The following is a 21951-nucleotide window of genomic DNA, read 5'->3' as shown; positions in this document are numbered from 1 at the left end:
AATTGTCATACTTGAGTAAAAGTAAAGATACCTTTAATAGGAAATGACTCAAATGAAAGTCACCCAGTAAAATACTACTTGAGTAAAAGTCAAAGTATTTGGTTTTAAATATACTTATTTATCAAAAGTAAATCCAAAATGCAAAAATGTACTTGTTAAGTATCAAAAGTAAAAATATAAATAATTTTAAATTCTTTGTATTAAGATAACCATACGGCTCAATTGTTTGTTTCTTTAATTTATGGATAGCCAGGGACACACTCCAACACTCAGACGTCATTCAGAAACAAAGCATTTGTGTTTAGTGGGTCCGCCAGGTCAGAGGCAGGAGCTATGACCAGGGATGTTCTCTTGATAAGTGTCTGAATTGGACCATTTCTGTCCTGCTTTCATTCAAAATGTAACAAGTACTATTGGGTGTCAGGGAATGTATAGAGCAAAAGTGTTTTTTCTTTTTAATAGAAATGTAGTGAAGTGAATGTAAAAGTTGTCAAAATATAAATAGTAAAGTACAGATACCCCAAAAAACGACTTAAGTAAAAATACTTTTAAGTACTATTTAAGTACTTTACACCACTGACTAAATAGTGACCTTAATGCATCAAGTACAGAGTGTACGCTACGTGGAATGAGTTTGATACTTGTGCCATCATAGGCTTTCCCCAACCAACGGACCATGTCGGAATTGGTGCCTACAAAAAGACATTACTATCGCTTGCTATTTCAAAACGGGATTCCCATCTCCTTTCTCTGTCTCTGGTGTAGGGGCTTTTATTTTGAAGGCAGAAGCCGGAAAATACTTGTATGTGTTTTCTATTAACGTCCTTGCTACTTGGCATCCTTGGGACGTCCCAACCCCGACGTTACCCCATTGGAGTTGACATTTAACATGGTTACGGTAGGGGATTAATGCCGCGTTCGGAACAACTGGGAACTCGGAAAAAATACGAGGTCAAAACATGACGTCAGATATCTTCAGGTCCGAAAGGAAGAGCTCTAGAAAAAAAAACTAGAAAGAGGCCCGAGTTCTTAAATTGGATGACCGTTCAAAACAATTATTCCAGTCGCTGCTGATATACTGTGTGTGTGTGTGTATGTATGTATATATATATATATATATCTTAGTGGGACAAAAAAAACAACTGTGGGATGCATGCCAGCAAAGCCACTACAAATCACATCACTAAACCAGTTGGGACAGCTTTATATAGGCCCTAACAGTTTGTGGGTACCGTTAGTCACCATTATAGGATAATTAATGTATTGTTTAGTGTTGTGTAGTGGCTTTGCTGGCATGCGTCCCACTTTTTTTTTAAATCCACCAAGATTTACATGCTAAAATCACCAGTGCACTAAACAATACATTAATTGCACTATAATGGTGACAAACGGTGCCCACAAACTGTTAAGGCCTACATAAAGCTGTCCCAACAGCAGTCCCAACATTACCCATTGCTACACCTGGCTATCAGTGGAGCCTTGTCTGGCAGCGAAACAGTTCATTCAGCCTCATTTACTGCTTTAAAAAAAAAAAACATGGCTGACTTGCGAAAACAAATGTGGTTTCCTAATGACAATTGAGATTTAAAAACTATGGCATAAGGGGACAACAAGTGGATAAGAGGCAATCTGAAATGTTTTGCGTTCGAATTGTCTACAGACAGGTCGATAGACAAAGATTTCCAAACTATGGAACAAGGGAGCAACAAGCAGACAAGAGACAATCTGCAATTTCGATTAAGACAATAATGAGGGAGCTAGGATGGACGTAGACAATATAACTATGTGTTCAGCACTTTTGAAATGTACAGCGACATAATTCAGAATATGGGCCGTTCTTACAATATTCTCCCTGTACACAAAGTCAGAATCATAGGATAAATAAAGGGGGCATATAAGCAGACAATGAAAGCTCTTACAATATTCAATGATTATATTTCTCTAAAACAGGTTAAAGGCTTCATGTGCACCACTAAGTCAGAACAGTAGGGGAAATTAAGAGGGGTAAATAGACCAAAGTATTATGGTGAGGCACATTGGCTACTAACATCTTACTACACAACATACACTTCATTTTACTTTCTTAGCTACAGTATACATATCTCCCTGGCATATTACATAATTTATGGAGCAGCATGTAATACATTTTTGGACTCACCTTGTTGTGCTGTGCTCACTTGAACAGGAAGGTGGCACGGTGGTCCTTCGTGGGCAAATTTTGTCACAAGTCTGGCATTCTCTGGAATTATGATGCTTTCAAAACAACTGGGAACTCGGACAAAAACAAGGTTGAATCACGATGGCGTCATTGATCTTCAGGTCATGGCTCTAGAAAGAGGCCAGATTTAAAATTCAGAGTTGGATGACCGTTCAAAACGTATTTTCCCAGTCGGAGCTCATTTATTCCCGACTTCCCAGTTGTCTTGAACTCACTAAAGTCAAGTTTTCGCAGTTCCGAGTTAACAGTTGTTTTGAGCACACCACAAATCATGCTTCATTGACAGCATGGCCAATGTTGAATGTTTTTCATGTTAAACTTGGAAAAGAGCCCCTTAATCCCAGATTTGGGACCACACAGCCACTCCACTGAATAACAGGCTAGTGATTGCTGTGCAATTCTTGCAGTTAGCCACTGTCACCAATTACTTCCAAACCACTTATTGTTGTATTTGCGATTTCCAACTTGTTGTGTAATGTTTATGTCCAATGGCCGATGAGCACTGATACTTTTTATCTATAATTTCTCTTCATTATTTCTCTTCACATGACAAGGATTAAAAAGGATTTGCCAGTATATTGTCAACTTGATTCATGATGATGACTACTAGCTAAGATTTTGAAAGTATGATGTTGACATGATCAGTCCAATCAAAGCTTCTGTACATATCACGTGATTTGACTTAATTTTATATGTGGCCAATAACCTCGATCCTTCTTGGATGGGCACATCTAATGTAACTCTATGGCAGCACCCAAGGGGACATAATTTTCTAGCTCTACCCTTAAGACTTGGCGGTGACGTAGTGTCCCCGTGAGTGACAGAACACTGAGCCAATCACGGCGCAATATGCTGGTTTGCCCCACAGAAAGCACTTAGCTAGGCTGAAACAACTGCATTTTGGAACTGCCTTACTCAAGAAAACAAAAAAGAGACCATGTTTGTATGCAGCTTTATTAACTCAATTATATATATTTTTTTACATGGTTTATAAACTGATATGTGACACGTATTAATGCCACATATCATGCTGCTCTGAATGACGGGTAGCCACTGTTAATGCCAATAAACTCATCCTTTTAAAAACAAATCTAGTAAAGCCAGGCAACTACAATCAACTTTCTAAACAATATTTTGGTTCGTTTCCATCTTGTTAGCTAGCTAGCGGCCTAGCCAGTTCAAATAATGACCAGAGCATAACTGACAACTTCTTAATTAACTTTATATTATTTTTTTAAAAATTATTATAGAAAATAAACTCACAACAAGATAATTGAGAACTTGTCCTGAATGGGAAAAATGGATTTGAATGGTCATCCAACTCGTAATTCCAATTAGGGAACTCGGGCCTCTCTGTAGAGTTCCAAAGCTCCCATTTGTCTTGAACGCAATAATTTTAACCAGGCAGGTAACCACGACAACGGACGCAGCGACAGGGTCAAAGTTGAATTATTATTATTATTATTATTATTATTTTAATCTGTCTGTTTCCCAGGGAAACCGACAGGTCTATAGATATTCTACAGGGGTATAAATTAAAATGTAGTTTTGATCAGCGACACTTGTCCCTTTCGAATCGTCTACAGATATGTCGATAGACAAAGTCTAAACCGGCCTTTATGGTTTAGGGACGTCTCAAGGATCCCGCATTGCATAAGCTTTCTATGCCCGTTATTATTTGGGTCATTGATCGATTGGCAACTGTGTAACAGGTAAAAATCATTGTTTCATTGGCATTTAACTAGTGTACACGACAACTTGATATTATTGGATATCCGCAGTCCAGCAATAACATGTAAAAATAACAGACATAATGTTACCTGGCTAATAGTACAAAAGTGAATGGGATACTCGTTAGCTAGCAAGCTTACAGCTAGCTACAGTAACTAGCTAGCTAATTTAGCTGTTCCTTCTCGTTTTTAGCAACGATGGCAAATAGTGTCAATTGTAACATTACAGATGATGCGTTTTAATGCATTTTTTTTTGTAATGCTAGCTAATATGTTAGACTTCTATAGAGCATCGGCTAATAGCTTGCTAGCTAGAGTTGAGTTAGCCACCTGTTGTGTTGTTACGCGCAGAATCAATATTTTCACATTGTGAGAGCTAGTAAACACTAACGTTAGTAGCTAGCTAACTAGCCAACACATTTTCTCTAAGAACAGCTACCTCTCATGCCATGGTCTCTCATGCAGGATTTTGTACCAGCCCCAGTCTAACATACCCGACTAATCAACTTCTCCTCGATGTTGAATTAAGTGTGTTTATGCAGGGCTGGACCAAAAGCCTGCAGATCCCGCAGTTCTCTGAGAGGAGGATTGGCACCCCTGCCCTAAGTTTACCCCTTCAATGTTTACAGTTCTGAACAGACAGCCAGGAGATGTGTAGCCTTCTAATGGCTATGGAGAGTTTGGTTTCTGACACACTACTCAGGTCTATCCGGTTCCTTCAGATTTGCAAACGTCGAAAGAGTGGAGTTGAGGGGATAGAAGTTAAAGATTGTTTAAGTCTCAACATCCTTTGTCATCCTCAGCTTTTTCCCCACACAGACTGCCTCACCTCACCCATGAGTCTACCGGCCGCCCCGCCCAGTTACGCTGAAGCCATGGCAGGGGACAAGGAGCAGACGTACGGTGGAGTGATGGTGGCAATGCCCCCCTACAGTGACAACCTGCCCCCCATGCCCCCTCCACCGGTGCCCATCCACACCAGCTGGGCCTACGTGCACCCCAGTCCCAGTGAGTCAAGGGGAAACATGGTCTACCTCCTTATCTTATAGAAATGGAATTGCTATGTCCAAACTAACCCCCCCTTTTTTATGCTGTTTTATAATGTTCTCCCTAATCTCCCTGACCTAGATAGTCTGTGTGCATGCATTGATATGCATGTGTGCCTTTATTTTTAAAAAATGTAGTTCTGTCCTTGAGCTGTTCTTGTCTATTGATGTTCTTTATTATGTAATGTTTCATGTTTTGTGTTGGACCCCAGGAAGAGTATCTGCTGCTTTTGTAACAGCTAATGGGGATCCTAAAAAAATACCTAATCTTCTTTTATAACATTCTCCCTCATCCCGTTTTATAACCTTCTACCTAATCCTGTTTTATGGACACAGAGTTTAGCCTTGCTTGTTCATCATAACTGTCTTGGTGTGGTCATTGCGTGACTGCTGTTATTCCCAAGAGTATTGTCCTTTCACCCCCCCCATCCTCTGGGCCCAATTGTATCGCTGCAAAATGATCACGTTAAAAGAGACCAGGTCACTAACTTCAAGTACTTCATTGTACAATGTCCAGAAAATAGATTTTTAGTCTGTACATGTAAAAACGAGTGTGGATTTGCAATACATTCTCCAGATCTGTTGCATCCCAACCTTTTTGTTGTTGCAATAAGTTCTGAGTTGAGTTTTTAATTAGACGGTCTGTTCTGAAATGAGATGAGCGCCACACTTTATTTTGCCCAGTTTTCAACTTCTTTTCTAATTCTCTTTTTCTGCCTCTGTTAGGCCCGGGCTACACCAACCCCTACGCTTCTGACATGTCCTCTCCCTTCTCTGACCCCAGCACCAGCGACAGCTTGGATGGAAGCAACTGGGAGGACAAGAACATCCGACGTATGTTCATTCGCAAAGTGAGAGGCTCTAGTGTCCCTTTTTTTTTGTTTGTTTGTTTTTTTGTCAACATATTTTTATTGACAAAGGCTCACCACCATACCACGTTCAAGAGGTGTTGATGAGGTTTTGGTTCGGTTCATGTAAAAAAATTCTCTGCTGTATGCCAGGTGCACGGTGTTTCCTCCGACACATTGGTGCGGCTGGCTTCCGGGTTGGATGTGCGCTGTGTTAAGAAGCAGTGCGGCTTGGTTGGGTTGTGTATCGGAGGACGCATGACTTTCAACCTTCGTCTCTCCCAAGCCCGTACGTACGGGAGTTGTAGCGATGAGACAAGATAGTAGCTACTAAAACAATTGGATACCATGAAATTGGGGAGAAAACGGGGTAAAAAAAGTAGTCCAAACCCCCATGTCTCTGAATACAAAACTAAATGGGGACTAAATACTGCTCAAAAAAATAAAGGGAATCTGAATGAATGAAATATTCTTATTAACTACTTTTTTCTTTACATAGAATGTGCTGACAACAAAATCACACAAAAATTATCAATGGAAATCAAATTTATCAACCAAAAATGTTACGTTGTTGTCTTAGGTGCTCTTTGTGTAGTGTTGTGTCTCTCGTTGTGATGTGTGTTTTGTCCTATATCTATATTGTATTTCTTAAAAAAAAAAAGTTCTAATCCCAGGCCCGCATCCCCGCAGGAGGCCTTTTGGTAGGCCGTCATTGTAAATAAGAATTTGTTCTTAACTGACTTGCCTTGTTTAAATAAAATAAAAAATAACATTTTGATATGGAATGACCCATTTAGTCTTTCATTAACTCTGATCCTCTCAACCGTCCTCTTCTGACACTGTCCTATCGTTTTTTTTTAACTCTCTTTACATCACTGTCAAAAGACTACCGTCAGAACGTGAAATCATGTGCCCACAGTGAGTGGTATTTCATCAGTACAGCACTAGACGTAACCATAGAAACGTAGATCAATCTTATCTGGTAGATAGTATAGTGTGAAACAATCTTCTATCGTGCCGACCTGAACTAAACTGCGCTGTCACTTTTACATGATTTTCTTCGGCAACTATGTTGGATGGTTACCAGGCCAGTTCAGTGCAGCTTGGTTTGGCTCGGCTCGATTCGCCTCAGTACTGTGTTAAGCTTAATAGTGTCTTCTGTCTCAGTACTGTGTAGTAATCTCAGCTAGCCTCTCAGTACTGTGTAGTTCTCTCAGCTAGCCTCTCAGTACTGTGTAGTAATCTCAGCTAGCCTCTCAGTACTGTGTAGTCCTCTCAGCTGGTCTCTTGTGAGAGACTCTCTAACATGTCTTATTTCTATCCTCAGGTTTTCTCCATCCTCATGGTCCAACTGTTGGTGACCTTTGGTATCGTGGCTCTCTTCACGTTTTGGTGAGGGCCACTAACATGAATCCACACTCCAGAAAACATTTGAGAGCCCAATTTACAAAGTGTTTTTTAAATTTAACATTTTTTTATTTTATTTTTTTGCACTTGCAAACTCTGGTTATTTTCCAAATTGAATAAACCCCAAACACCTTAACATGTGCAAACTTTGCACTTGTACAAACACTTTGTTAGATAATGCTGTCTACATATTGTGATCAAAAATGTATTCTCACCTTCTAATATATACTTAGTGTACAAAACATTAAGAACAGATTCCTAATATTGCATTGCCACCACCTTTGCCTTAAGAAAAGCCTCAATTTGTCTGGGCACGGACTCTACAAAGCGTTCCACAGGGATGCTGGCCCATGTTGACTCCAATGCTTCCCACAGTTGTGTCAAGTGGGCTGGATGTCCTTTGGTTGGTGGACCATTCTCGATACACACGGGAAACTGTTGAGTGTGAAAAAACTCAGCGGCGTTGCAGTTCTTGACACAAACCGGTGCGCCTGGCACCTACTACCATACCCCGCTCAAAGACATAAATGTTTTGTATTGCCCATTCACCCCCTGAATGGCACATATTCTCAATTGTCTCAAGGCTTAAAAATCCTTCTTTAACCTGTCTCCTCCCATTCCTTCATCTACACCGATTTGAAGTGGATTTAACAAGTTACATCAATAAGGGATCATAGCTTTCACCTGGATTCACCTGGTCAGCCTGTCATGGAAAGAGCAGGTGTTCATAATGTTTTGTACACTCAGTACATGCTTTGTGCTTCTCACTGGAATGGTTTGATAAAGATGAGGCTAAGCTATAAAAAATCTGTATATCTGAAGCTGAAAAATGGGTTCCCATCCATTCATAAGTTGTTGAAAACTAATGTATTTTCGCTCAACTTTACAGTGAACCAGTCCGGCAGTTTGTGCAGTACAATCGAATCCTCTACCTTGCCTCATAGTGAGTATCTTCAACTTTATGTGCTGTCTTCCAATGCCAAACTGGTAAAATAGACAATGCATATCATAAAATGACTTAACGGTAAAGGATGATTCATCCCAATGTTCACCTAAGACATTTTCTTACCTTGAAAGCAGCAACTTGTCCATTTATTGTGTAGATCATTGGTCACCAACCGGTCAGTTTTGATCGACGGGTCGATCTTCAAGGCATTCCTACTTGATCTCCAAACATTTCTGTAAACAAAAAAACACAAAAAAATGATAAAGCCTTGAGTTCTTATTTTTTTGTATTCATTTCACTCTGTTGGCAGTAGGTGCACTTGATTCAGCAGCCCTAGCGCCGGGATGCAAAGTGTTTCCATTTTGAACCCTTTCATATGTCTGAAGGTAGAACTCCGCCTACCTGGCAGACTCGGAGAGCAAATCAAGTGCACCTATAGGACTACCGCTGGCCAATCAGATAGCTCAGAGCACCGTGTCTGTACAGTTTCCTAGCGCCATAGACTGTAAAAAAGAAGAATCGGACGCTCAGCAAAGTTGACACTTTGAGATGTAAAAACTATTGAAACCATGACTAGAGAGAGACTCAACGAATACAACAAAGAGCTGCTGTTTTTATGAGTTAGTTCATGTTTAAGTTGTTATTCAGCACTGTCAATACATTGTTCAACACTTTTATGAGACATAAAATACATACAAAATCTCCCTACTTCCACTCATACTACAACCAGCACTGTAGCTGCAATGAATGGATGTAACAAATTGTTCTGTTACACTTGTGTTGTTGTTATTAGTGTTTTGTCTCTTTTTCTTTTTTCTTTTTCTTTTTTTATAAATATCAAGGAATATTTCACTTTCTCTGGTCATTGGAGTAAATATGAATTGGTGCATGAGGCAGAAGTAATGCGACTTAAGTTTCGCCATCAGCTGTAAGACCGTGTCCCCTCTTCTTTAGCGAGGGATGGTGAGATGGGTGAGAGGCAGCCTTTACCACTGCTCCCTCCCCACAGACTGACCATCAGATGCAGACCATCAGTCCAGTAAAAAAAGCTAATTATTACACTCACTCAGCTGTGCCTCACAAGTAATTCAACAAATTATCTATTACCTGAGTGTAAATATAATTTCAAAATGGTCTCAGAAGAACAACATTGGCAGGGCAATTCAAGTATAGCCAATTTGCAGTGATAATGTATTGGGCCTATAGCCTACTGCACAAACCTCATTGCTACAGATCTGTTTTTAATTGGTTAATGTTGCATAGGACGTAATGTTCATGTTTAAAAGAAATCTGAGCAGTAGATCTTGGCTTGCGTTTTGACTCAAAGTAATCTTGACTCAGAAAAGGTTGGCGACCACTGGTGTAGATCCTTCAGGGGAATGTTGTTATTTCGGTAGTTATTCCCCAGCATTTTAGATGTGGTGTTGTCGTCATTGGATTTAGGCGCACTGATATGGCACTCTGAGCCAACCTTCCTATCTGGTGACCACATAACTTCCTGTTCCAGCATCATCTTCATGGGGGCATACCTGGTGCTAGTCTGCAGCACAAGTGCCCGGTAAGAAGACAACTCTTTAGTCAATACTACCAGCTTTACTTTGACTATTATTTTGTATTTCTACCACTTTCTTTGTCTTTTATTCTTCTTCTTTACAACATTCTCAATTTATACTTTCATAACTAAGAGATGGGGGCACTTGACTTTAACATGATCCATTTTTCTTTGATGTCTATTAGATTCTTTTTTTTTAAAGATTTTTTTTAAATTAAAGTTTTGTGAAAAGGTTTTATCTGGCTATGCTTCCCAAGTTTTAACTCCTGGTGCTCTCTTCATACTAAAATGTTGTCATTGTATCCCGTTGTCTTTTTACAGGCGACAGTATCCCACCAACCTCATTCTCTTGGGGATATTTGTAAGTATCAGCCAGAGGTACAGCATCTCTTCTTGACAGTTAGTGATATGCTTAGTTAGTGCCTCGCTGATATTATGACCATTCTATTGACGTTGTGGTACTCCAAATGATGTGAGGTGCAATTCATACTATACATACTACTCTGTAATATTTGTGTGTTTGTGATCCTCTTCTTGTCTCCAGACTTTGGCAATGTCTTACATGGCAGGAATGCTGGCTAGGTAAATTGTGTGTGTGAATGTAGACTGTCCACTCCTTTTCTATATGTGAGGCAATGCTGTCTAACGACTATTTTTGACCGTCTGTGACGGTCACTTTGTGTGTGTATCAGAGGTGGTAGTAACTTGATTATCCTTCCTCTGTGTCCATAGCTACCACAACACTAAAGTGGTGATGCTGTGTGTGGGCATTACCGCCATGGTGTGTCTGTTCATCACACTCTTCTGTTTCCAGACCAAGGTGAGCTTTTACAAGCAGATGGCCAACAGCACAGTCTGTGTTTCTCTTGTCAAGTTAAATCATTCTGTTTTGTGAAAGCAGTGGCATTGCGATTATTTAGCTCGGTTGACTTGACGTCATTTTGATCATTTAACTAGGTTGACTTGACGTCATTTTGATCATTTAACTAGGTTGACTTGATGTCATTTTGATCATTTAACTAGGTTGACTTGACGTCATTTTGATCATTTAACTAGGTTGACTTGATGTCATTTTGATCATTTAACTAGGTTGACTTGACGTCATTTTGATCATTTAACTAGGTTGACTTGACGTCATGTCATGCTTAGTCATGTTCAGCAGAGCAAAAACGTTCAGATGCCTCTCTGACATGTAAAATAATGAATAATTTCTGTTCTCTTTCAGTACATTTCTATTTGCTATGTTTCCCTGCTGAACGTGGCCCCCTGGTTTTCGGTCTTGTCTTGACGTTGTGTTCCAGGTGGATTTTACGTCGTGTCACGGTCTGCTCTTCTCTCTCATGATGGTGCTGATGGTGACGGGACTGTTGCTCCTCTTCACCGCACCCTTCGGATATGTAAGCAACATGCCTCTTAAAGCTACAGTCTGTGATTGGTATATTCATTTTTTTTAAACTTTAAATTAATGATATATATATATATATATATATATATATTGATTGATTTGTATTTGTCAATAAAATAAAATAAACATTTAAAAGGAAATGGATTGCACAGTATAGTCAGAGACTTCTACTCATTGAACATTCTAAATTGAACATCATTGAACATCATTGAACATTCTAAATTGAACATCATTGAACATCATTGAACATCATTGAACATTCTAAATTGAACATCATTGAACATCATTGAACATTCCAAGTCCTAAATGCTTGATGAGCTTCCTTCAGGGTAGACACGTTCATTAAAGGAAGCACGAGGGTAAAGAACTTTACTGTTTGACCAAATCATGTTTGACCAAATTGACATTCTGGGGTGGGGTGACGATGTAGAAGGTGCTCTTTTCTAAGTTTATCGACTCCCAACTTTCCGTTTTTTACGATCTATGATCTTGGCTGTGTCTATCTGATGACAGAGTCGGGGCAAGTCAATTTGCTGATGCCTTGTTTGACTTTGAACGCGAGTTTAAATGACCTCGGCTCAGCCTATCAGACAACCGTGCCGGCCCATCTTGGTGGGGGGGGGGGGCTCATACGTCTCTGTGTGTCCACAGCCTATCCGGAGTAATAATCACGAACCTGGAACTTTCTCACAACTCTACCACTGACCTTTTTGTGATTTTACCTGAAAGGTCGACTAGAGTTTGTACCTTGTTGGACAGGACCGTCTCCTCTCATTTGTGACTGGCTGTCCTGTCTCTCTTTATGCTGCGTTTTCTGAACTCGTTTGTCTTTCACAGATACCTTGGTTGCAGACAGCGTACGCTGGACTGGGTGCCCTTGTCTTCACGTTGGTACTTAATCATCTATCATTGAAAATCACCACTTAATGAGTGTATGATTGCTGCGGTGTTGGGACAGGTGTCTCTTCTCTTGTAAAATAGATTTCTGATCTAAATGCAATGAATCACCTGTATAAATAGAAGGCTGAATGTGTGTATGTATATATATATATATATACACACACACACACACAAAAACACATACACACACACACACACACACACACACACACACACACACACACATACACACACACACACAAAAAGTATGTGGACACCCCTTCAAATGAGTGGGTTAGGCCATTTCAGCCACACCCGTTGCCAACAGGTGTATAAAATCGAGCACACAGCCATGCAATCTCCATAAATCAAATCAAATTGTATTGGTCACATACACATGGTTAACAGATGTTAATGCGAGTGTAGCGAAAATGCTTGTGCTTCTAGTTCCGACAGTGCAGTAATATCTAACAAGTAATCGAACAAATTCACAACAACTACCTTAAACACACAATGTAAGGGGATGTAATAATAATATGTATATATTTAGAAAAACATTGGCAGTAGAATGGCCTTACTGAAGAGATCAGTGACTTTCAACGTGGCACCATCATAGGATGCCACCTTTCCAACAAGCCAGTTCATCAAATTTCTTCCCTGCTAGAGCTGCCCCGGTCAACTGTAAATGCTGGAAAACGTCTAGGTGCAACAACGGCTCAGCCGTGAAGTGGTATAGACCCCAAACGAGCTCACAGAACAGGAACTTAGAGTGCTGAAGTGTGCAGTGCGTAAAAAAAATCATCTGTCCTCGGTTGCAAAACTCACTACCGAGTTCCAAACTGCCTCTAGAAGCAACGTCAGCACAAGAACTGTCCGTCGGGAGCTTCATGAAATGGGTTACCATGGCCGAGCAGCCTATGATCACCATGCGCAATGCCAAGCTTCGACTGGTGTGGTGTAAAGCTCGCCGCCATTGGACTCTGGAGCAGTGGAAACGTGTTCTCTGGAGTGATGAATCACGATTCATCATCTGGGTTTGGCAGATGCCAGGATAACGCTACCTGCCCCAATGCATAATACCAACTGTAAAGTTTGGTGAAGGATAAATAATGGTCTGGGGCTGTTTTTTAATGGTTCGGTCTAGGTCCCTTAGTTCCAACTCCATATTCCCCCTTTGTTTTCTACTGTGTTATTGACTTGTTAATTTGTTTATTCCATGTGTAACTCTGTGTTGTCTGCTCACACTGCTATGCTTTATCTTGGCCAGGTCGCAGTTGTAAATGAGAACTTGTTCTCAACTAGCCTACCTGGTTAAATAAAGGTGAAATAAAAAATAAATAAATAAAAATATTAATGCCCATGATTTTGGAATGAGATGTTTGACGAGAAAGGTGTCTACATACTTTTGGTCATGTGGTGTATTTCTAAAAAGCCCCAAATGTTAATGTTAGTGACGACTTAGTTTTCTAGGACCTTGAGTAATGGTCTCTTCTCCTTTCTCCCCCATCCCTTGTTCTTTCTCTCTCCTTCTCGCTCTCCCTCTCTACTCCCCCTCTCTTCTGTAGTTCTTGGCCTTTGACGTGCAGCTACTGATGGGCAACCGGCGGTACTCCCTGAGTCCTGAGGAGCACGTGTTCGGAGCGATGTGCCTTTACATGGACGTGGTCTACATCTTCTTCTTCCTCCTACAGCTGTTTGGGAGTCAGGAGTGAAGTCACACCACCTTGTAGTCACGTTCAATAGCCCTCCCACCCTCTCCCCCTCGCTGAGTTTACTTTATTAGGATCTCGTTTAGCGACTGCACATGCAGCAGCTACTATTCCTGGGGTCCACATAAAACGTACAAATACATTACAAAGTACAGAGCAGTAATAGACAAGAATATAAGATATTACATTAAATTCAAAATAACAATGAAGTAAGTGTGTGTGTGTGAGAAAGACAACAGATGTACACACGCACGTCATATATTCATATTCTTATATACAGTAAAGTTAGATTAGCTCTATAGAAAGAGGAGAGGTGATGTTTTTTGCCTGAGAAACCTCTGGTGGCAGAGTATTCCGCAATGCCATGGCTCTTTACAGAACAGGATAGCCACACCACCTTGTCACGTTCAATAGCTCCCCCTGACTCTCTCTGCCTCCTCAAGTGTATACATCTACTCTGATATCCTTATGCACGTACTTCTGTTTGATTACGCTCGTACAAGCGCACGCACATTTGAGAATGGATACAAATACATACCGGCACATATTTGTAATCTGACGCAAATACACACCCACACACCCGCAGTACACTAGCACACCCGCAGTACACTCAGCACACCTGCAGTACACTCACACACCCGCAGTACACTCACACACCCGCAGTACACTATCACACCCGCAGTACACTCGCACACCCGCAGTACACTATCACACCCGCAGTATACTATCACACCCGCAGTACTCTCGCACACCCGCAGTACACTATCACACCCGCAGTACACTCGCACACCCGCAGTACACTATCACACCCGCAGTACACTATCACACCCACCATAAACTAACACATCCACTCTATCTTATAAAAGCATAGTTTGCGTATATTTTTCCTCTCCCTGAATGTTGACACACAACTTAATTCAGTTTAAAAAATATATATATAACATTTGAAGTGTGTGCGTGTGTGTGCAACTGCTGGGATTTCAGTTCTGTCTGCACAGGCAAGCTCCTACCTCTAGGGGGCACTTCAGCCCTTGCCAATCTCTGGAGTGTTGCTAGCTGTGGGCCTGTGTAAGGGTTAGAACCAATCTAGGGGAGTGTTGTTGTTCGGCAGTTTAAGGTAAACTGATCTTCAGGGCTGGGGTCAATTTGAATTGAAGGCGGGTCAATTCAGAAAGTAAAGTTGAATAATAATTTTAAACATTTTTCTATTTATTTCCTGAATTGACTGCCTTCAATTAAAATTGACCACAGCCCTGTTGGATGTTAGATCAGCACAGAGGCAGTGTTGGAAGGTAAGCTGATCTCAGATCTGCCCTACGTCTCCCAATTTACTCTTAGGACGTGACCAGGCAGTTGACGAATCACAATGAGACTGCAAAAGAATAAGCTGACAGTGTGCTGTTGGTGGACAATCAGTTTGCTGGGACAGATATGAGAACGGGTTAATTGCAACCACATTTATTCGGGGTGACTTGTGGTTGACCAGTTAAATGGACACTGGCTGATTCCCCTGGTAGTACTTCAACTTTTCTTGTCTTTGTTATATTGGAATATATATATATATATTACAGTTGACAAATCAGAGTCATTGCTTTTGTTTAAACAATTACTTTAAACAGTTTCAGTCACTGTCTGGTGAGTCGAAAAGTATTTCAAGATTACATTTATGCCCTTAAAATCACATTTATAGACATTGACTTAACCAAGCCAAAATTTGACCCCGATTTTGGCACATCTGGATTTTCTCATCTGGGTCTGTGAAATGTCATCAAGCCAAATGAAGTTGATGGATAAAAGTGACGCTTGCAAGTCCTTGGTGCAATCATTTGTCTTTGGCTAGGTTGCGATTCTCTAGCCTCGTATTACCAAGCTGATTACTGCCGCGGAATTCGTGAAGCGAAACAGAATGTAAGCTTGCGAGACTTCTGGATGGTTGTACGAGGTTACCGATTCTCTACCCTTCTGTTGTACAACCTTCTGGTGTTCGAGGTTACCCTTTTCCAGAATTTTGCACTCGTTCATCCCGCCTCATACAATTTAAGAGTATTGGATTGGTGCAACAAAGCTGGAGGGTGTTTTCACCGTATTTCTAACACCAGTCCATCCTTTTAAAATAGGGGGGGTTGCACACTTTGGAAGAAGGTTAAAGAAAAATAATGTAGCTCTTGACTAAGGAATGCTTTTTAGGGGGCACGTTTCGTTTCTTACATTTAACTCACTTCCTCTACTTTGAAGTTACGTGCCTGTGTTACGAGGTTGTCAAGGCAGATTTCAAGTTATACTATGCCTTGGACTGAACTGACAGGTATTTTTTTTGCTATCAAAGGTGTTTTTAATTAGAGTAGTCGTGTGTCTCTTCAAATATGTATGAACCGAACTCTGATGTAGAACTTGTATAGAGGCATGTTTTGAGGTTGTTTTAGTTCAATTGTGAAGTAAGAGATCTTCGGGAGGTGGGGTCAGTGTGACGTCAGTTGTCATTAGCTGACATTTGACATGTTATACATATGTCAGGGGTGTTCGACATAGGCTTAAACCGAGTTAGACACGCTTAGAACATTCCACTTTTGAATATATATTTTTTTTATTGTTGTTGTTGCATTTATTACCTAGAATAAACAAACATTTCCTTTTTTAGATGCCCTGTAAGTACACTTTAATTATGGCAAAGGCTGGGCTCGTTCTGTTAGGCTGTATAGGTGCACTGTTTAGTGTGGTCTCTTTTTCACAATGAAACTGCCTAGTGCATACAATATAATTTGCACGAAGTGATCGCTATAGAATCTCCATAACATTTGTTAGCACTTTGTGTATTTTAAAAGCCAATTATTTTTGGTGAAAAGTGAAAATCTGGCACATTAACTTTGTAATACTGAACAAAAATATAAACCGGTCCATTTCTATGATTTTACTGATTGTACAGTTCAAATAACTAAATCAGTCAATTGTAATAAATAAATTAGGCCCTAATCTATGGATTTCACATGACTGGGCAGGGGTGGGCCTGGGAGGGCATAGACTCACCCACTTGGGAGCCAGGCCCAGCCAATCAGAAATTAGTTTTTCCCCATAAGGGATTTATTATAGACAGAAATAGCCCTCAATTTCATCAACTGTCCGGGTGGCTGATCTCAGACGATCCCGCTGGTGAAGAAGCTGGATGTGGAGGTCCTGGGCTGGCATGGTTACACGAGGTCTGCGTTTGGCAGGCCGGTTAGACGTACTGCCAAATTGTCTTATGGTAGGGAAATGTACATAACATTTTCTGTCAACAGCTCTGGTGGACATTACTGCAGTCAGCATGCCAATTGCACACTCCCTCAACTTGAGACATCTGTGGCATTGTGTTGTTTGACTAAACTGCACATCTTAGAGTGGCCTTTTATTGTCCCCAGCACAAGTTGCACCTGTGTAATGATTATGCTGTTTAATCAGCTTCTTGATATGTCAGGTGGATGGAATATCTTAGCAAAGGAGAAATGCTCACTAACAGGGATGTAATCACATTTGTGCACACAATTTGAGAGAAATAAGCTTTTTGTGTGTATGGAAAATGTCTGGGATCTTTTATTTCAGCTCATGAAACATGGGACCAACACTTTACATGTTGTGTTTATATTTCCGTTCAGTATAATTAAAGTTGGATCACACCTTAAATTAATTGCACGTCAAAAAGCCTGCCGGATCATTCGATAAAGCCTTCACAAACATGGCACACATACACATACAGGTTTATAAATGATTTACGAACTTGTTTAAAACGTGTGTGTGTGTGTGTGACTGAAACTCTTCACAAGGTGTAATGCCACCTAATAGTAGTTTATGAATGATTCATAAAGCCTTCATGTCTTCTGACCAAAACGGTGTGACTAGACTTTTGGGTGATCCAAACTTGTAACATTCAGGTTTAAGCTTTTTTTTTTAATTTTTTTTTTAGCAAACATTTCTGGGTGGTTGATACCTACAACAATAAATCCTTGATTTTTTTGTTGTTGTTAATATTGACAAAATAAGGAAAGTGTTTTCTAAAAAAAAAAAATGTGTAAATACTTTCTTAATTATGTGAAATAGATATTTATGTGAGTAGTTAAAAGTAATTTATTATTTAGCCTACCCTTGTTAAAGAGGAGTTGTATTATCTTATCCTTGTTCACCAGCCAGTCTAGAGGCCTGGTAAGCATGCCTTTTTAAAACGTCATAGGTAAATGTTTATGTACATGTCTAAGTACTACTCCTGTTCCTACTTATTCTTGTACATTACTTGGATTTTTTTTTTTTTTCCGTAGATGTCACCAGATTGAGGAAACAAGTTTGAACCATTAATCAAGAGAATGGCGGTAGACTCTCTGTCTGAGTCAATGCTCCTGTAAGTTGCTCTGCATCGGAAGCATCTGCTAAATGACTAAAATCTAAATCTATGTATTCTGTATGGTAATAGCCGTTTGACGCTTTTGATATAATTTTGAATTTTACTTCATTCACTCTGGGTCATAACTCTGATAGATCAATGCTGTTCTTACTACATTCCCCCTCTAAATCAGTATTATTTTATAAAGAAAATGAAGGACAATGTTTGACATTAGTGTAATGCACCAATACTCAATTAGAGTGGGCTGAAATGAACCAACAGAACAATGTTGATACATTGTAAAATACTCAACATACTACAACTATTGTTATTATTATGTCCACCAATAGTTAGATTCTGTATGGTACATTTAACCTTTTGACCTTATATTACACTTAAATCATGCACATTTCTAGCCTACCTATTAAACTGACCACTGCTTTCACGTGCAAGGACGGATAATATTGTGGATTTTTCTGTTCCTGTTCACGGAACAAATCTTCTCAATGGTGTATGCTCCTCCCTTTTCTACTGTAACTAGAAATATGGTTCGACCCACAATGTCTTCGGGATCATCATCTTCTATTAAAACTTAAGTGGTGTGATGTACTTGATGTGTGTGTGTAATTTGGTCCCATATTTTGTTTGCTTCTTGAGTTCGAACCCGAACTCTTGACTAGCCTGCATGCAGTGACAGTGGTTAAGTAGAGCATGACTCTCTTAAATACCTACCGTAAGTTGAAACTAAACCATTTTGATGACAGCTCAATTAGTTTGGAAACCTTCCCTGTTTGTTGAAGTAAAATATGTTGTTTGAAAGATTTGTGTTGTGGGTTTTTTTCTTGCTCATGTCCATTATTAATTTTTTTAACAAACTATATCTTGAATTTTCTGTGGACCATTTATGCTAATTAGAATTTATATGGACACTTACACAATTTTAAAAGTTTGCATGGTACCTGAGCAGCTAGCTAGCTAAAGTTAAATTTGAATGAGCTTCATATAGCCAATATAGTAGCCTTTATAGGTCTGTTTAAGAACCACCAGATTCTCTGCGATAACAAGCACGATCAACGATGCTGCTTCAACTGAATCTGGCCAGCCACTTACTGGAAACTAGCCCGGGCTCTACCTCAAAGCTGTCACCACTGCAAGCTAGTTTACATGCTACTGCTTGCACCACCAGCTAGCTGTACGTTTGGACCCGGCGCATCAACCAACCAACACGGTACCGGAGGATCTTGGCTGTGATAAACCCAATCGGATGATACTGGACAAATACCCATGTCGCCTTTACAATGGGGGAGATAAAAACCCGACTTGTTTTCTTAAGAGTGATGTTCGAATACTCAAAGGCTGATGTGGCTTTTTGTTTCCCCTAGTAGGACGTTTCCTTCGTCATCTGCCACTGTTCACTCATTCTATGATGAAGCAGTATTGCAATTGGAAACATGCCATTGCGGTGAAACAAGGGCTTAATTTTCTTTAAAAGTCTAATGCAGCTGTTTTTTTGTGTCAATATCAAATCATTTATGGGTAATGTAGAGAAATGCTATTTCTTATGCAGGTGACCAACCTATTACTAATACAGGGATACAACTTAAAGTAAAGCCTGTGGGGTCCCCTACAGGATAGCTCCCGCATTACACTAATTGCCAAAACCAGCGCACACACACATAATCTCCTTTGTAGCTGAACATTGTGTGCCCGAAGAGGATTCTACGATGACGGGCAGACAACTGAGCCAATGGCGGAAGACTACAGACTACACCCCAGCTGAACCAATCCAAAGATCCGATCTTCCAGAATCAACCTACTTTCTGTTCTATATATAAGTGGTGTATTGATTGTAACGGTCTCTTTGCCTGCAGTTCCGTACGAACCAGCGCAGGAGCCGTAATTACGCTGTTCTAGATATCTTCACTCTGAATAAACTGTCGCTTGTCATACAATTTACCACCTTGTCTGAATCGATCCTTGACCGACTCGCCCGTCTACATATCTAATTTCTAACAGTAACAATTTAGTGGTCAAATAAAAATAAAAATGGCTTCGTAGCAAAAGAGGAATTTCTCAAGCAAGAATTTTGCTAGGACTGTCTGGGACTGAATGAATGAGTAACATTTTATTTTCGTGTCGTCAGTTGGCAACCCATCCCTTACAGGATTAATTTACACATTACACTGTGATAATTCAGTAATAATTCTTCCTGTGTTCTGAGCAGTGCGCACCGCGTAAAGAGTGAAACATAAATCAATACATTATAATAAATGTTATCCAAGCAATAATTATAACCCTAGAGGCATAAAAATAATAAATACAGAAAATGGAAGGAAAGGCGTTTGAACCCAGTCTGGCACAAAGAGAAGGGGTTTAAGTGGGGAGGGAAACATTGAAAACTAGCTTTTATTGGCAGAGAGGTTAATAACCATTTCTTATTGATCCATTGACTAATTTAACGTCTGGTGGTGTCACCAGTTCGCCTCGTACGAACCAATGATAGTGGCCAAAAGGTCGTATTTGCATGGGCGGCATCATTGAGGGCGTCCACCATTTTAATGTAGTCAACTGGGTGGTACTTCCAACTTCATTGGCTAGCATGTTCTCGCCTGCCTTCAGCCCTTGTGGACATGTATGTCACGTGTGCCAATGGTTCTTTTTGAGTCCTTTTCCTTTAGTGTTTTATTTTGAATCGATTTACTTACTTAGAAGTGCTTTAATATCTATTTATTCCTCTGCTCTGTGTTTTAGTTTACATCTTATTTCTTATTTAAGTGACGTCCTTTCCTTTGAATTGGGTAACCCCTTTTGAGTGCTTGTCTCCCTGTGTGAATGAGGGAATGAGTGTGTTCATTAGGGACCTGAGCCACTACCCCCACACCTGAGGCGTTTTTGGGGATAATGAGCTGCCCCTGCACCAAGGCAGCTCTCAGACATGTTCAGCAGATTCAAGCAACGGGAGAGGCCAGGTGCCGTAGGCTATGCTCGGCCACACCACTACCTCCGTGTCTGGGGAGAGGAGACCGGATGAGTGTGATGAGCTGACCGGAAACAACCCTATTTGGGATGAAGAGCCGAACAAAGTTTTAGTGTGTATCGATGGTTTCCAATATGATGACCTTACTGATGATGCTTTCTCCAGATGTGGTCTGTGACGACGAGACTGCAGAGGCCGTGTCAACAGCATCGGAACCCCGTGATGCCGGCAACGAATGTTCCATGCCAAACAACTATGGCCTCTAGCGTGTATGTGGTGTGGGACTGTCCTTGTCCTGTTGCTTTTCGCCTGTAACACCCTTTTTTCTACATATTAAAGAACCTTAAACACTGTCTGTGGTATTGGGATTGAAATAACTTTGTTTTTGGACATGTATTTCCCATTGTTAGAGCTGTCAGTTGACTATATTGTCAACATAATACATCTTAATACATCATTTGAACACTAATTGGGCATTCCACGTGCTAGTCAGAAGTGGAATAACTTCCCCATAAGTCCAACATGATTGTGTTAAAGTGCTTTAGAAGTCTGAGCAGTACTTCAACCAGTACTACTTGAGGTGGCTAACAGGTTAGCTTGCTTAACATTGACAATATGGTGAAACTAGCTACATTATCCACAATAAGTTTGTAATTGTAAAAAAAAAAAACAGACCTTATGGTTCAAAGGTCAGTGGTGAAACTGTCAACCGCCATAACATTTTCTCAGTTTCCAACTTGAAGGTTCGTTAAAGTGAAACTTCCCAGTCGGTCACTACAAACTGCCATTAATGTAAATGCATCTGAGAAGTTGAATATCATTTTGGTCATTTTGAACTGAAGGTTTGTAGACAATGACTCCAATATCTACCATATTGAAACTAAAT

General features: G+C 40.3%; 1 protein-coding gene across 3 annotated transcripts; it reads left to right on the top strand.

Annotated features, from left to right (window-relative positions):
• The first annotated feature begins 3745 nt into the window (after positions 1-3745).
• faim2a (Fas apoptotic inhibitory molecule 2a) lies at positions 3746-16991 on the top strand. Of its 3 annotated transcripts, none has more exons than XM_024402198.2 (12): positions 3746-3930; positions 4752-4956; positions 5721-5845; positions 7170-7234; positions 8139-8192; positions 9703-9753; positions 10069-10108; positions 10292-10329; positions 10480-10567; positions 11049-11144; positions 11990-12039; positions 13597-16991. In XM_024402198.2, the coding sequence occupies exons 2-12, from the start codon at positions 4785-4787 to the stop codon at positions 13622-13624; spliced, it is 807 nt and encodes a 268-aa protein (XP_024257966.2). In that variant the 5' UTR covers positions 3746-3930; positions 4752-4784; the 3' UTR covers positions 13625-16991. The 3 variants fall into 3 exon arrangements, with proteins under 3 accessions (XP_024257966.2, XP_024257964.2, XP_024257965.2); XM_024402196.2 differs by having other exon boundaries at positions 11990-12043; XM_024402197.2 differs by having other exon boundaries at positions 3834-3930; positions 4768-4956; positions 11990-12043.
• The last annotated feature ends 4960 nt before the right edge of the window (positions 16992-21951 follow it).

This window comes from Oncorhynchus tshawytscha, linkage group LG28 (genome assembly GCF_018296145.1).
Source record: "Oncorhynchus tshawytscha isolate Ot180627B linkage group LG28, Otsh_v2.0, whole genome shotgun sequence".
NCBI lineage: Eukaryota > Metazoa > Chordata > Actinopteri > Salmoniformes > Salmonidae > Oncorhynchus > Oncorhynchus tshawytscha.
This window is presented reverse-complemented; position numbering and strand designations above follow the sequence as displayed.